General features: G+C 41.0%; 1 protein-coding gene across 5 annotated transcripts in view; it reads left to right on the forward strand.

The window, feature by feature from the left end:
• The window catches only part of LOC121875513 (secretin receptor-like), a 284107-nt gene that overhangs the window by 231103 nt on the left and 36507 nt on the right, over nt 1-16497 (forward strand). For all 5 annotated transcript variants that reach the window (XM_042380097.1, XM_042380107.1, XM_042380089.1 and 2 more), the window contains 3 exons: nt 846-955; nt 12868-13002; nt 13668-13762. In XM_042380097.1, coding sequence (XP_042236031.1) covers nt 846-955; nt 12868-13002; nt 13668-13762 — 340 coding nt within the window. The remainder of the gene's footprint in view (nt 1-845; nt 956-12867; nt 13003-13667; nt 13763-16497) is intronic.

The raw sequence follows: 16497 nt of genomic DNA on the forward strand, positions 1-16497 counted from the left end.
AGACAAACAGAGAGAATCAGAACGAGAGAGAAAGACAGAGAGAAACAGACAAACAAAGAGAGAGAAACAGAACGAGAGAGAGAAAGTGAAACAAAAAGAGACAGATAGACAGATACACAACGAGGAAAAGGAGACAGAGATCAATTTGGCACCACAAGATAACACAGACTCATTACTCAACAACAACAACAACAACAACAACAAACAAACAACAACAAACAAACAAACAAACAAACAAACAAACAACAACAAACAAACAACAACAAACAAACAACAACAAACAAACAAACAAACAAACAAACAAACAACAACAACAACATTAACAACAACAACAACAAACAAACAACAACTTTCCACACCTGATGACGACATTACTGGCCGTCACACACACTCAAAGGCTTATTCTTTCCGCGACAGTAGACCATCTCCTCTCTCTCTCGCGCGCACACACACACACACACACACACACACACACACACACACACACACACACACAGAAGTGACCGGGTGTTATCGTCTGAGATAACAGGTGTTCAGTGTGTTATCCTGTACGATAACAAATATTCACCGTGTTATCGTACGTGTTAATCATTGTTTATCTTGTTGAGTTATGGGTTAATAACTCATTACCGTGTTATCCTGTAAGATAACCAGTCTCAACCATAATATAGTGAGAAAATAAATGGTCATTATGTTATCCTCATAATTTAACCATTGTTTACCGTGCTGTCATATACTGTACAACCTATTAATTAACAAGAACCTATCATGTTACCGTATATTTCTATGAATCAGAAATCCTGCCGCCATCCTATGACCTAACTCCTCCTTCGTCTCTCCTACAGGATCGTGGTGCCCTCGAGTGTGGGACAAAATGCTGTGTTGGGCGCCCACACCACCTAACACCACCATCACCCAGCCCTGCCCTGACTACGTACCGGGTCTCATAGCCGAGGTCAGTGCCACTACTTATAGGTCAAAGGTCAAAGGTTTATGGTCCTTAAAATGGTTCATGGGTTATTTATGGTCTACCTGGGTTATTAATTATAGGTTATGTCGTCTGCCCGGGCTATTAATTACAGGTTATATCGTCTGCCTGGGCTATTAATTACAGGTTATGTCGTCTTCCCGGGCTATTAATTACAGGTTATATCGTCTACCTGGGTCACTAATTACAGGTCATATCCCTTACATGTGTTATAAATTACAAGTCATCTCTACTAACGTACTAATCCCTAATCTCATACAAGGAATCCAAGTTGAAGATAATAGGTTGACCAATTACTTTCAATCCTCTATTCTTTTATGTCTAGGCCTATTGTTTTGAGTATAGGCCTATTATTTTTTTATGAAGCTGTTATTCGTTACAGGGAGAACATCTATAGGTGCTTGGGATTTGTCCTCATCGCCTAATGTTTAGTTTTCGAATTTCTTTGTTTTTCGTAATATTTTTTTCTACGTTGTGTTATCTTTGTCATTTCTTCATTATTTTCTTGTTCCTATATCAAGTACGGTGTTTTCTTAGTTATGAACACAAGAATATGTTCATTAATTATTCGAATATGTTCTTGAATAAATCTTCTCTCTTAGTCATGAACACATTATTAAGGAGTTAAGTCGGTGCTGCTGTAAAACCTCATATAGATACAAACAGAATAGTTAACTTGGTAATATCGTCCACCATAACACGCCTGTATAAGTATAGCCCACACGTCTTAACAGAAGACATAAGACGGGGGTGTTAAGTAGATTCTAAGAGGATCAGAAGACGTGCCAAGCTTATAGTTGTGTGGCCTCAGAAGGGTTTTAGATTCCGTGTTACGCTGCGTTTTTGTTTTATAGTTTTGTGTGGTTTCAGTAGGCTCTATGAGTTAGTTTTGGCCGCTGGTGGGAGTGGTGGTGGTAGAGTCGTGGTGTGATGTGACGAGAGTGAGAGAATAGTGTTTGGGTGTTTGATGAGCTATATTATTATTGTTTACCCTGTTTACGAAATATAGAAAGGTTATTTTACATACATACATACTGTACATACATAGAGATAAACATGCAAACGCATATCTATATTTTGTCTATCCAAGTAGAAGTAGACACACACAAGTTCCTCCCTCTCCTTCCTCCTCTACACAGTGCTGACTGATACAGGCACTGACAGCTATACACGGGACTAAAAATAACCTCACTCGAAGTCATGGGTTGTAGAGGATGGTGGGGAAAATATATTGAATTGGTGGGGAAAATATTGAAATGGTAAGAAAAATATATTGAAATGGTGGGGAAAATATATGGGTATAGTGGGGAAAATATATTGAAATTGTGAGGAAAATATTGAAATGGTGGGGCAAATAATTTGCGATGATGTAAATTGGGTCATTTGGTAAGGTTATGCCACTTGGGAAGTTCAGGTCATTTACGAAGGTCAGGTCATTTGTGAAGGTCAGGCTCATTTTTGAAGGTCAGGACATTTGTGAAGGTCAGATCATTTGGGAAGGTCAGGTCATTTGGGAAGGTCAGGTTATTGGAGAAGGACAGGTCATGTGGGATGGTCAGGTCACCTCTTAAAACAATTTGGCACCATTAAAAGCCAAATTAGCACCATTAAGGTCAAGTCAAAGGGAACACCATCAAAGATCAGTCTGTAGCACTCGGGTCAGATTACGCCAACTTTAGAAGCACCTTTAACCTACCTTACTCTACCGCGCCTACCTGGGGGGAGGGGGGGGTGGACCATTAACCCATCCCACTTATTGGTGTTTCAGAGTCCTCGTGAGACCGATCTGTACCCACGCTAAAATATATGTGGCCCCGTGGGTGCTTTTACGTGGGAGGGGGGGAGAGGAAAGGTGAGGGATAAGAGGTGAGGTAGGTGGGAGAGGATGGGATGGAAGGGTGGAAGGGGAGGTAGGTGAAGGGTAAAAGGATGGAAGGGAAGAGGGGAAGAAGGAGAAGATGAGGGGAGGTAGGTGAAGGAGAAGAGGTAAAGAGAGGAAAGATGGGTGAGGTTGGAGAGGATGGGAGGGGAAAAGAGGGAAACACAGGCTGAGGGCAGGTGGGGGAGAAGGGATTGTTGGTTGGTGAGAGTAAGGGAGGTAGTGTTGGTGATTGTAGCGAAATAGGGATAGTAGTAGGTTGAGTTAGATATAGGTTAAGGTAGCACATACTCTCTCTCTCTCTCTCTCTCTCTCTCTCTCTCTCTCTCTCTCTCTCTCTCTCTCTCTCTCTCGTTAAAACACCGCCTCCCGACAACAGTTTGACTAGCGGCCACCTGCTGTCGTCCGCTCCACTGACCTTTCCACCACCTCAGCTTCGCCTAATGGTGTACACCGCTGTGTTTCCCCAATCAATCACCTGAAGAAAGAAGACGTGAAAACTATTGATAATTTTAAGGATAAAAAATATAGTATTCTTATAATGCCAGAAAAAAATATTGCTGATTTAAAAGCAAGAGATGAGTCAACAATATTTTAATATGAAAAAAATCAAAATAGCCGACAAAATACATGATAGCCGCCAGGTCGAGACAAAGGAAAAACCTTAGAACTGTTTGATAATGAAAACAAATGTAAGATTAACTAACAGCAAAGAAAAATAAATTACAAAATAGACAAAATTATATCTGTAGTTGATATTTCGAGAGAAAGAAAGAGAGGGAGAGAGAAGGGGGGGTCCTTTGCATGACCTATATTGTATACACTGGCGTCTTTTTAATCAATGTTTCGCTTAAGATTTAGATGACAGGTAAATGCAGCCTTCAGGATATTGGATGCACCTAAAAGGTCTTCCGGCCTTATTAATATTAAAAGAAGGACGGATGCGTTAGTGGAGGTTAAAACTAATCTGTTGCTGCGTTAGGTGAGGTTAGGTTAGGTTAAGTGAGACGAGGTAAAGTTCATGCCAGGTTAGACTAAGTTAGGGTTAATGTTAAGTGAGGCTAGATACAGTACGTGTTGTGTTAAGCTCATTTTAGGTTAGGTTAGGTTAAATTAAATTAAAAAAAGATGAGATCATTAACTCACAAACAACAATACAGTTACACACACTCACTTACATCTAATCATTACCAAATATTAATATCAGACACCCACATAACGTAATTAAACTACCCTGCTCCTTAATCACCCGAGGGCCATTTAATATAACACAACGCTAGGGTAATCATTCTCTTGTAAAGACTGAGTGAGGGATACAGGCTGTCATTTTGTCTGCATCTTAGGTCAAAGTTCACTGACCTTTGTAGAGTTCGGAAATCGTGTTGACATGATGGTGGTAATTGGTTGGTTTAATGTTTCACTTTGGGGGGTTCATAGTTGGTGTGTGTGTGTGTGTGTGTGTGTGTGGTGTGTGTGTGTGTGTGTGTGTGTGTGTGTGTGTGTGTGTGTGTGTGTATTGTGTGTAAAAAATATCACTGTCCTGCTAACTTTAAATCCCTGAAGATTTTAAACCCACAGACACCTATGGACAGTCCTACCCCCACACACACACACACAAAGAGCTAGTGCCATGGCAGCTTTTGAACCTCTGGAGTGCCACCTTAATCCAATACAGTGCCATTATGGGTATGGTACTGCCTCTCTAAATATAGGTCAGGTGTGTGTGGTGTGGGTCAGGTGTGTGTGTGTGGTGTGGGTCAGGCCATTGATGTGTGGTGTAGGTCAGGTGTGTGTGGTGTAGGTCAGGTGTGTGTGGTGTAGGTCAGGTGTGTGTGTGGTGTAGGTCAGGTGTGTGTGGTGTAGGTCAGGTGTGTGTGGTGTGAGATGCTCTCTTGGTTAAGTCGACAAAGAATATACTTTTAATCTTTGTGTTTGTTGTAGGTGTTATATAGAACAGAAGAACGGGAGAAGAGGCAAGCTTGATGAAGGGAGGACGTGGGGAAATGATGATGAGAAGAAACATAAGTTGACGATAAAAGACAAAGTAAAATGAAAACTATTGAAAAGTAAAGGTGTATATTTCCTCTCCTCCTCCTCCTCTGTTTACACCTTTCCATCCTCCTTATCTTTCTTCCTTTCCTTTCTTCCCATTTTGCCTCTACTTTTTATTCTTTCCTTCCTCCGTCTTCCCTCCTGACTTCCCCAACCGTGAAAAATGAACCATAACTCAAACTTCACTTAGACCAGCAACACACCACACATTACAGACAGATATCCTGGTATGACAAACTCTCTGGCCAAAATTAGGTTCCTTCCATTTAATCTTTGGGAAGTTATCGTCTGGACATTGAATTTAACTGACGGACGGACGGACGAACGGACATCTATAGTGTGATAGAAAACGGGAAACTATGATATCTACGTTTTCTATTAAGCCTCTGAGTATTTTTTAAAGTATGATATTTTTAAAAAAGGTAAAAAAAAAAAAATTAGTAGAGTCTCAGCTTTCAGTCGGGTGAGATGGAATGAGGGACCGTGTGGGAGGAATGAGGCGGACATTAGGGATGAGGAATGAGGGAGAGACAGAGAGATATAGTAAGGGAGGCAGAGGAGGAGAGGATAATGATGTCTCAAGGATTTATTGGGGTTACAAATGTTGGTATTGATGATGATGGTGGTGGTGGTTGGGGTGGTGGGGTGGGGGGTGATGGTGGTGGTGGTGGTGGTGGTGGTGAGGTGTAGTAGTGATGGAGGTGTGTTGGTGGTGATGATAATGAAGGTGATGATGTTGGTGAGTAGCGGTGATATTCTCTCTCTCTCTCTCTCTCTCTACCTCTCTCTCTCTCTCTCTCTCTCTCTCTCTCTCTCTCTCTCTCTCTCCTCTCTTCTCTCTCTCTCTCTCTCTCTCTCTCATTATTCACCATTTGCCCTTTTATTATCTTAATTAAATACTTCCCTCTTTCACCACTTTGCTTCCCCTTCCATTATTCCATTTGTCTCTTTCTTCTGTCCGTTTCCTATTTGATTTCTGTCACTTTGATACTATCTCCTCTCCATTAGTTGTTATTCATCATCCCGTCCTTTGTTCTCTTCCTCTACCAATTACCCTCCCTTCTCTCTCTCTCTCTCTCTCTCTCTCTCTCTCTCTCTCTCTCTCTCTCTCTCTCTCTCTCTCACATTAACTGTAAGGTATAAAGACCTTTCCCATTATTATTCTTGGCTTACCCAGCGTGAGGGATACCTTCTGTGTTTCACTATGTCAGCTTACTGTGTCCTCCTGTGGTCTTGGGTGTGGTGGTGGTGGTGTGAACTTATTGTGTGGTGATGTGGTCTTTGGGATGTAATGATGGTAGTTGTGATGTGGTGGTTGTGGTGATGTGTGTGGTAGTAGTGGTGTAGCTGTGTGAATTTTGTGTGTGGTGATATGATCTTAGTTATGGTGGTGGTGGTGGTGGTAGTGGTATTTGTGGTGGTGATAGTGGTAGTGGTGGTGGTGATAGTGGTAGTGGTGATATGGTCAACAAGGATAATAGTGATAGCAATAATGATAGAGGTAGGATGGTATGAGAATAGTGGTAGGTTAGTGTGGATGATAGTGGTTGGATAGTGTGAGAATAGTTGTAGGATAGTAAAAGGATAGTTATAGGATAGTATGAGAATAGTTATTGGATAATATGAGGATGGTTGTAGGACAGTATAAGGATAGTTGTAGGATAGTGTGAGGATAGTTGTTGGTTAGTATGAGGATAGTAGTAGTGGTAATAGTTCATCGTGTACATCTCCCTAAAATTAACTTCATATATAACATTAACTTCACAACTCACTGTTTACAAAAAAAGATAAATAAACATATTTAACAAAGTGAGAGAAAACGCCTTGCGAATGACGTCACTGCAGAACACGACCATTTACCTCTGACACAGTTTAATATTCTATGTTGGCTCTGATGAATAATGCAACTCACAGTCTCTATCGTGCTCTGGGGATTAACCTTTTGGCAGGTTTTTAAGCGTTTATGATGAAGATTATAAAGAAAAAACCCGCCATTACTGTGTTGGTTTGTAATTTGCATATATTTACGGGTATTATAATATATATATATATATATTATAACGTTTTATATAGTGATTCTGACAGTAAAAAAATCTGTGTCATAATTATTGTGTTTTTAAAAGGAGTTCTGTTGTGTTTTTATAGAATCCGTTTCGTGATGGGATTCGTTGGGTGTGTAATGCCTATCGCGCCTGAACGCAATCTTAGGTTTGGATGGAGAGGCAATCGACTGTTGTGTGTGTCTAAATATACTTGATGATCGGGAAAAAATAGATGATGATAATTGTTTTGACTTTGGTGTCCCGTGTGAGGAGTTGGTTTACACTAGAGGAGAGAAATATTTGTGTTTATAACCTTTCAAACAAATAACTCGTACTCTGGCTGGGTTAATTTCAGTGTAAACAAAGGGTAGAGCATTGTACTCATGGATATCTGATTCACCTAGCTAATGTTTTATACTCAGGGATTTTACATTGTACTCAAGGGGTTAAAATATCTTACTCACTGATCTAATTCATTTGTACTCAAGGGGGTTGGCTGTACTCACACACACACACACACACACACACACACACACACACACACACACACACACACACACACACACCACCAAAGGTTTTATAAAGGGCTGTGTTTACCATCCCCTCATTATGCATCTCTCCAGGGGACAATATCATTTAATCTCATTCATTTTATCTTGTAATCTCTTGTTCTTCCACTCCTTTCTCACTTACCCCTCACCTTCCTATCCCTCACCTTCCTACCTCCTTCCTACCACTCACCTTCCCTGCCCTCACCTTCCTACCCCTCACCTTCCCTACCCTCACCTTCCCTGCCCCTCACCTTCCTGCCCTCACCTTCCTATCCCTCACCTTCCTACCCTCACCTTCCTACCCCTCACCTTCCCCTACCCTCACCTTCCCTACCCTACACTTCCCCTCACCTTCCTACCCTCACCTTCCCACCACCACTCACCTTCCTACCCCTCACCTTCCTACCCCTCACCTTCCCCTACCCCTCACCTTCCCTACCCCTCACCTTCCCTACCTCACCTTCCTACCCCTCACCTTCCCACCTCACCTTCCCTACCTCACCTTCTGCTCACACGTAATTAATACATGACACTCTCCTCCCCTTATCTCTAATTATATTACTGAAGACAGGAATAATGACGACTAATAAAACCTTCCCTTCTCCCTTCTCTCTTCCTCCTGGTTCTCTTCCCTGCCCTTCTCTTCATCGCTCTTTCTGTTTCTTCTTCCTCCTTCTTTTCTTTCTCTTTCCCTTTCCTACCCCTTTCCTCCTCCTCCTCCTCCTCCTCCCTCCCCTCTCTTTTTTCTACCTATCCCTCCCCCATTTCCTCCTCCCATCCTCTCTCTTTCCTCTTTCTAAATCTTCCCCTCCCTCTTCCTCCTCCTCTTTTCTCCTCCTCCCTTGAGCCTCTCCACATATCACTATTCTCTGGAAGCAATTTTACCCACACTGGCGCCTATAGTGATGAATGACTTGAACGTGCAGTGTGAATGTTCTAACAGATCATGTGATGTATATAATCACACACACACACACACACGCACACGCACGCATGCAATTATTATTATTAGTAGTAGTAGTAGTAGTAGTAGTAGTAGTAGTAGTAGTAGTTGTATTTTCGTAAGGAATTTGCGTATCGTTTTTAAGTAGATGTATTCAAAATAATCTACTATGGTCGAGCAGATGAATCACATTAATCTACCCAGGTCGTAATTATTAAGTAGATAAGTAACTAATCTACCGTAGCCGTAATCATTAAGGAGATGAACTCAACTAATCTACCGTGTTCTTCGTCATTTCCTTGTGTAGATTAGGTGGGGTGAGTAATCTACCATAGAAGTATAATTGTCAGGTAGATTGAAGCCAAATTGGTCTCCGAGGACGCAATAACTTGAACCGTTCACCAAACACCTAAAGTATAAAGTTAATGAATATTTTTTTTTGCAATTTTAACAAGCTCAATATGACCAGGAGAAGTAATTACTGTATTATTAGCACCAGCAAATATTTACAAATTGAATTTAATCATTTTTTCGCGTTCTGGATTGAGTCGTGTCGTGGTCTTAGGCTTAACATTAGTCATCCTGTTTATTAAGTGTGCTATTTATTCTTTATTATTATTATTTTTTTTTTTTTTTTATTATTATTAGTAGTATTTTTATTATTTTCATATGGGCTGTATAAATTCATTTTTTTTAGTATTTTTTGTAATTTTTAAACTTGTTTTTCGTGACATAACTGGTGGATGATTTTCGCGCGCTTGTGACTTTTTTTTCTACAATGGATTACTACAGTGAGTGACCAGTTCTTGTTCATCCTTGTTTTGGTTTAGGTGTGTGTGTGTGTGTGTGCCATGGTTGCTGTATAGACTTCGTGTTCAAATATTTCTTTTATTTACTTCATATTTATTATTTTGAGTACGATAGTGTAGTGGACTTCTCCCCTACAACTGCGTAGCTGCAGCCACCAGCTGCTACCAACCGAGCGGCGTCACCAGATGCGCCGCAGTATCTTAGCAACGGAACCAAAGACCGGCGACTTTCTCGGGTTTTCCCAACATGACTCATAGGTGACTCACAGCTGCTGGGTATATAAGCTCTGTCTCTCCATTGAGATTCATTCTGGCCATTCTACTTGAACACGCAACACCTCCTCCTCCGCCGCTGCCTGGCGGCCCTCGCTTCTCCTCCGCCTGCCTGGCGGTCCTCGCTCCCGCCAGCGAGCATGGCGACCCACAAGCTGTCCTTCTCTGAGCTTCCTCACCAACCAGCTTTCATTCTGGCCATTCTACTTGAACACGCAACACCTCCTCCACAAGCTCCACGCTGTCAGCATTCATTCAACCAGGAGGCCAGCAACAGGCAACATCTTCTCTAACGAAGCTCCTGCACATCTACCTCCTTCAACACGCTACTCACAGAACGTCTCGACTGAGCAGCTCCCCACCACACGGCACCTCCAGCACCAGACTGTCTATCATATAACTTATATTATACAAGAAAACCACCTTAGAGTTTCCATCCATCCTGAGTGCTAGACAACATTATACCACGAATTCCTACAATAGTTTAACCCCTCAAGTACAATGTCTTCGTATTCTCAGTTCAGTTGCCGAAGTATTATTAAGGCTAATTTTCTATTTAAGTATTTCATTAGTATTCATAATTATTATTATTGTTGTTGTTGTTGTTGTTGTTGTTGTTATTTAAATATTTCCATCAACTTGTATTTTGGCGTCATATTAGCATTATTTTTCTTTGTTTATAAACTTTTAATTCACCTTTACAATTAATTAAATGGAATGTTTAAAAATACATTTCCATATATAATCGTAATGTTATGTAACCCTGATATAGTAATGGACTCTTGGGGAAAAAATAATAAATTGAATAATTAAAACAAACCAGAAAGTAATGGGACAGTCATTGAGGTAGTTTTGACACGGGAAAAATAATTAATGTTTTTTTTCCAGAATTAAATACTGAACAATGCTGGAAATTTAAAATGATGAATTGTGGGTAAAAATTCATGCTCCGTGTTTAATGCTGCTTGACTCGCCGTCGTCCATTTTTAACGAGGTGAAATATTCGCGTCGCGGTATATAATTTTTCTTTATGAGGGAGGCGCTACATTTATGGTCCGTGAATGTTTAATTTATGGCATATCTTGTGGAAGTTGGGTCTTTTTGTTTTTCTTGTTTGTGTTCTGGTGAGAGTGGTGTAGGTGGCTCTCTCTCTCTCTCTCTCTCTCTCTCTCTCTCTCTCTCTCTCTCTCTCTCTCTCTCTCTCTCTCTCTCTCTCTCTCTCTCTCTCTCTCTCTCGGTGATGGTTGAGGACCTGACCTTGGGAACCCTCTCTGTGGTATATGATCCTAACAGATGGGATCCTAAGTCCTTGTGTTGATGCTCAAGTCGCTCGATCCTCTCCAGGTCTTAATTGTCACTGATCTTATTAGATTATCCCTGGTTATACTTTTTACTCAAGAGTAACAAGAGGATTACCTATATATATATATATATATATATATATATATATATATATATATATATATATATATATATATATATATATATATATATATATATATGCAAATAAATCACTGGTGCGCGTGATCCAGGTATATACTGAAATAACAAAGAACTTCGTGTTTTCTTTTTCCTTGTAGTTTATCATGCATATATATATATATATATATATATATATATATATATATATATATATATATATATATATATATATATATATATATATATATGTACCGGACAGGAACGAATAACGAGAGGACTTTATCATGTTTTTCCCAGGAGAAACAAGAATATCACATACGGTAAAAAAAAATTAGTTCATCTCCACAAAAATAATAAAATTTATAATCTGGTGAAGTAAATAGCGGCCGGAATGAACGCAAATACCTTAAGATGATTAATTCCCGGGTTGTTGATCGTACTGGGTCAACTTAGGTCAGCTCCATCAAGGTCAAATATCATCCTGTCAGTTATCCTCCGTTTATTTGACCCGAGTAAAGAATATATAGACCGTATATATTATACAGTATACCGGTATATATTTTCTAATGAATTTTTCACCTTCGCTGTAGTAATTTACTGTCGTGTTTACCCCGTGTTTAGACACTGAAATACGTCAAGTGAGTACAACAACAACAACAATAGTAATAATAATAATAATAATAATAATAATAATAATAATAATAATAATAATAATAATAATAATAATAATAATAATAATGATGATGATGATGATGATAATAATAAAATATAATAATAGTAAAATCTAAATAATAGTGTAAGAGGAAAAATAACAAATATTAAACGTTGCATAATTTGGCCAATTGCCGCTCACGATACGTCATTTAAAGCTGTCGTGCTATTCTAAACCTTGTCAAATTGGCGAGTAATTGGCGAGCTATTGGGGGGTAATAGGCGAGTAACAGGAGAGTAATTGGCGAGTAATTAGTATATTATGGAATATGTATGCATGTATGCAATTCCGCGTTGATTTAATTTTTTTATGTTCCTGATTATTATTATTATTATTATTGATATTATAATTTTCCTCCTCCTCCTCTTTCCTCTCCTCCTTCTACCTAGCCACCTAGTGACCTTTCCTGACCCAGTATAAAGCCTTAATATATATTGACCAATTACAACTCAAGACTCAACCACTCTGTCTCAGGCCTCGTGTTTCTAAGTGGTCATCTTCACTGGAATTAGATCATCAATTTCGTGGGATAATTATAAACCACAGACAGACAGACACACTTACACACACACACACACACACACACACACACACACACACACACACACACACACACCTGGCTAAACTCACCATCATAATGCTCTTAATTCTTGACTCAGTTGATTGTGATAACTTCTTGAAAAATCTGTCATAAATATCTGAAATATGGGTTATATAATCCCAAGAAATATCTATGGAATTTCAAGAAAATCTGTCTCGAAATATAAAGAAATCTACCGTAATATATATAAAAAATCTTGTAAGAAAATATAAGGAAAAATCTGTCAACCTATATAAAGTAAATCTGCCCTGATATATGAAAATCTGTACCAAGGTCACGAGGAAGTGATAGCCTGTGGTGATTATAGTGAGCCTTTATATAAGGTAATTAATGCATACCTGTAATATGTTCTCTCTTAGAGACACAGGGCATGGAGCACCTGAAGATTAGACACCCTAGCTTATTTCTCACTTGAAGATTAACCACCATGAAGCTAACCTAACCCAACCTAACCTAACCCAACCCAACCTAACCCAACCCAACCCAATCTAACCCAACCTAACCCAACCCAACCCAACCCAACCCAACCCAACCTAACCTAACCAAACCAAGACTACTACTACTTCAACTACTACTACTGTACTTCACCACACAGGCACGGGCATCGAGGCGGTGTGGTGATAATGGGTCGTGGGCAGGAGGTCAGGGGCTGGGCTGGACCAACTACACCCCCTGTGTGGGTCACGTCGCCCACCCTACCTCCATCACCATCAGGTTCACCATCATAGGGGTAAGTACACCATCACCAAACAACTTCACTATTCTACCTCTATCACCACTCACTATCAATGTTATAATAATTTAAAAAAAGTCGTTTTGTGATTGGTGGACGAGTAGTATGTTAGGTCAAATAATCCTGGTTTGTGATTGGTAAATGAGTTGCATGTTAGGTAATATTATTGCAGATCAGAATAGAAAAGCTGTCTTGTGATTGGTCAATAAGTTATACCCTGCATATTAATTGGTTGGCAAGACTCTCCCGCTGCTCTGACGTCATTGAGGGGAGGCGACAAAGAGATCTATATAAACCGTAATTACGTCTTAATGTCTCTGTGTCTTGTGGCGGAGTGGCTAATACCTTTCCCCTGTATAGCGAGAGGACACGGATTCGATTCCCAAGCACGATGGAATTATGGGCAAGTGCCTTTGTCTCTGAGTAAGTGTCTGAGTTCTTATTGACCACGTAAATGCCAGTCGCTTCTTCGGGGTGATAACTAACCAATGTGTTTATAGCGATGGGGTAAGACAGTGTTAGACAATTTCGATGACGTGTGTGTGTATGTATGTATGTATTTCTGTTTGTGTGTACATAATGTGTGTCAGTCTCTTATCTTTATGAATACCCTGTGTTGGGTCTTGCGTTCCTCGATGTTCACTTGTTATTGTCCACCACAGGAATGGCTGCCGACGATCAAGAAGATGTCAGTGGTGGGGTACAGTGTCTCCCTCGCCACGCTCGTCATCTCCTTCATCATCCTCGCCTCTCTTAGGTAAGTTCTCACCTGTGGTCTGGCCTCACCTGTGGTCTGGCCTCACCTGTGGTCTGACTCACCTGTGGTCTGACCTCACCTGTGGTTTGGCCTCACCTATGGTCTGGCTTCACCTGTGGTTTGGCCTCACCTGTGGTCTGGCCTCACCTGTGGTCTGGCTTCACTTGTGGTCTGACCTCACCTGTGGTTTGGCCTCACCTGTGGTCTGGCCTCACCTGTGGTTTGACCTCACCTGTGGTCTGGCCTCACCTGTGGTCTGGCCTCACCTGTGGTTTGGCCTCCCTCAGGTAAGTCTTCACCTCTATTTTCCTTGGACAATACACAACCTAGTCCCTCGTAACCTCACCTAACCTCATAACCTAACCTAACCATAACCTCGTAACAGTCTATTTAAAGGTTTTACTTCAAGTGTCATCTGATATAAAGTTTACACTAATCCAGATTAACAAGGTAGACATACTAAACTTCCTCCTAATCCTTCTCGTTAACTACTAAGGGATTGGCTGATATTCCCACCAATCACGTCCGAAAGATTAGTTGTACATTTTTGGTGATTTGAGATTCGCCGTCGTGATTTTTACATGGAGTGTGAAGTAGAAATTTATGGACGAATATTACCATCATCACAATCATCATCATCTTCACAATCCTCACAATCATCACCATCATCATTATCGCCATCATCATCATCATCATCACAATCCTCACAATCATCACCATCATCATTATCGCCATCAATAATCCCACGACACCATCATCATTATCGCCATCATCACACACTCACCATCATCACCATCATCAATCATTAATCATCATCATCCCCACTACTATCACCACATCAATACACATCACTCAGCACCATTACTCCACCTATCACCACCATTACCATCATCATCATCATCACAATCCTACAAACCATCATCATCATCATCATCACAATCACAATCCTCACAATCACCAATCACCATTATCGCCATCATCATCACCATCATCATCATCATCATCATCATCATCATCATCATCCCCACTATCACCATCAATACACATCACTAGCACCATTTACTCACGCTTATCACCACCATTACCATCATCATCATCATCATCATCCCCACTATCACCATCAATACACATCACTAGCACCATTTACTCACTCTTATCACCACCACATTACTCCATCATCATCACAATCCTACAACCATCATCATCATCACAATCACAATCCTCACAATCATCACCATCATCATTATCGCCATCATCATCATCATCACAATCATCACCATCATCACCATCATCACATCATCATCATCCCCACTATCACCATCAATACACATCACCAGCACCATTTACTCACCTTATCACCACCCATTACCCATCATCATCATCATCATCATCATCATCATCATCATCATCATCCCATTCATCACCATCAATACACATCACTAGCACCCATTTACTCCACTCTTATCACCACCATTACCATCATCATCATCACCATCATCATCATCATCATCATCAATCATCATCATCCCCACTATCACCATCAATACACATCACTAGAACACCATTTACTCACCCCACCACCATCACCACATCATCACCCATCATCACGTCATCACATCATCATCATCCCACCATCACCATCAATACACATCACTAGCACGCATACTCACTCTATCACCACCATCACCATCATCATCATCACCATCATCACCACCGTCACCATTACATCATCCCACCACCACCACCAACACACACTACTAGAACCATTTTACGCTTAATCACCACCACCACATCACCATCATTATCACCATTATTGGCCTTGCTATAATGTAATTAGCATCATATTCTAACCAGGGCAGCGCCACTACTGTGTATGGTGTGTAATAATCTTTATACGGGCAAAGTAGGTACTTAATGCTAATAAGCCTGGGGGAAGGGTGGGAAGTGGTGGAAGTGAGGCAGAGAGGAAATGGTGGGGAGGTAAGGAAATTGAAATGGGAGTAAATTTCTTCCCCTCCCCCTACATTTCTCCCTTCCTCACCTACACTACCTAACCCCTCTTCCCCCTCATCTCTGTCACCTCACCTCATGTCCCTCACCCCTTGATCATGTCTCCTCTCATCACTCATGTCCCCTATTCCTTCATCAACCGTGCCCTCTAACCCTCCTCTCCCCTCACCTCCTCTCCCTCCCTCAACCCTTTACCAGCGTCTGTAACTCAATCTCGGTCACCCTCCACCTCACTTCCTCCCTCCTTCCAACCTCACCTCCATCTCCTCCCTACTCCTCTACCTCCCTCCTCCTCCTTCACCTCCTTCCACTCTCCCTCCCTAAGTTAAGCTAGTGAGGAAATGCCAGCCCAGGTCTAGACACACACACGTTACAGGTCCCAGGTACACACGTTACAGGTCCCAGGTACACGCATACAGGTCCCAGGTACACACGTTACAGGTCCCAGGTACACACGTTACAGGTCCCAGGTACACACGTTACAGGTCCCAGGTAACGCATTACAGGTCCCCAAGCACACACGTTACAGGTGCCAGGCACACACGTTACAGGTGCGTGCAATAACGTTACAGGTGCCAGGTAAAACACGTTACAGGTCCCAGGTACACACGTTACAGGTCCCAGGTACACAAATTACAGGTACCAATATTTTTGCCATAAAGGTTGTAAAACTCAGATTTTAAAGTCAGGTTTTTAAATTGAAGTTTTTTATAAAAAGATTTTAA

The sequence above is a fragment of the Homarus americanus genome, unplaced genomic scaffold (assembly GCF_018991925.1).
Source record: "Homarus americanus isolate GMGI-L3 unplaced genomic scaffold, GMGI_Hamer_2.0 scaffold39745, whole genome shotgun sequence".
Classification (NCBI taxonomy): Eukaryota; Metazoa; Arthropoda; class Malacostraca; order Decapoda; family Nephropidae; genus Homarus; species Homarus americanus.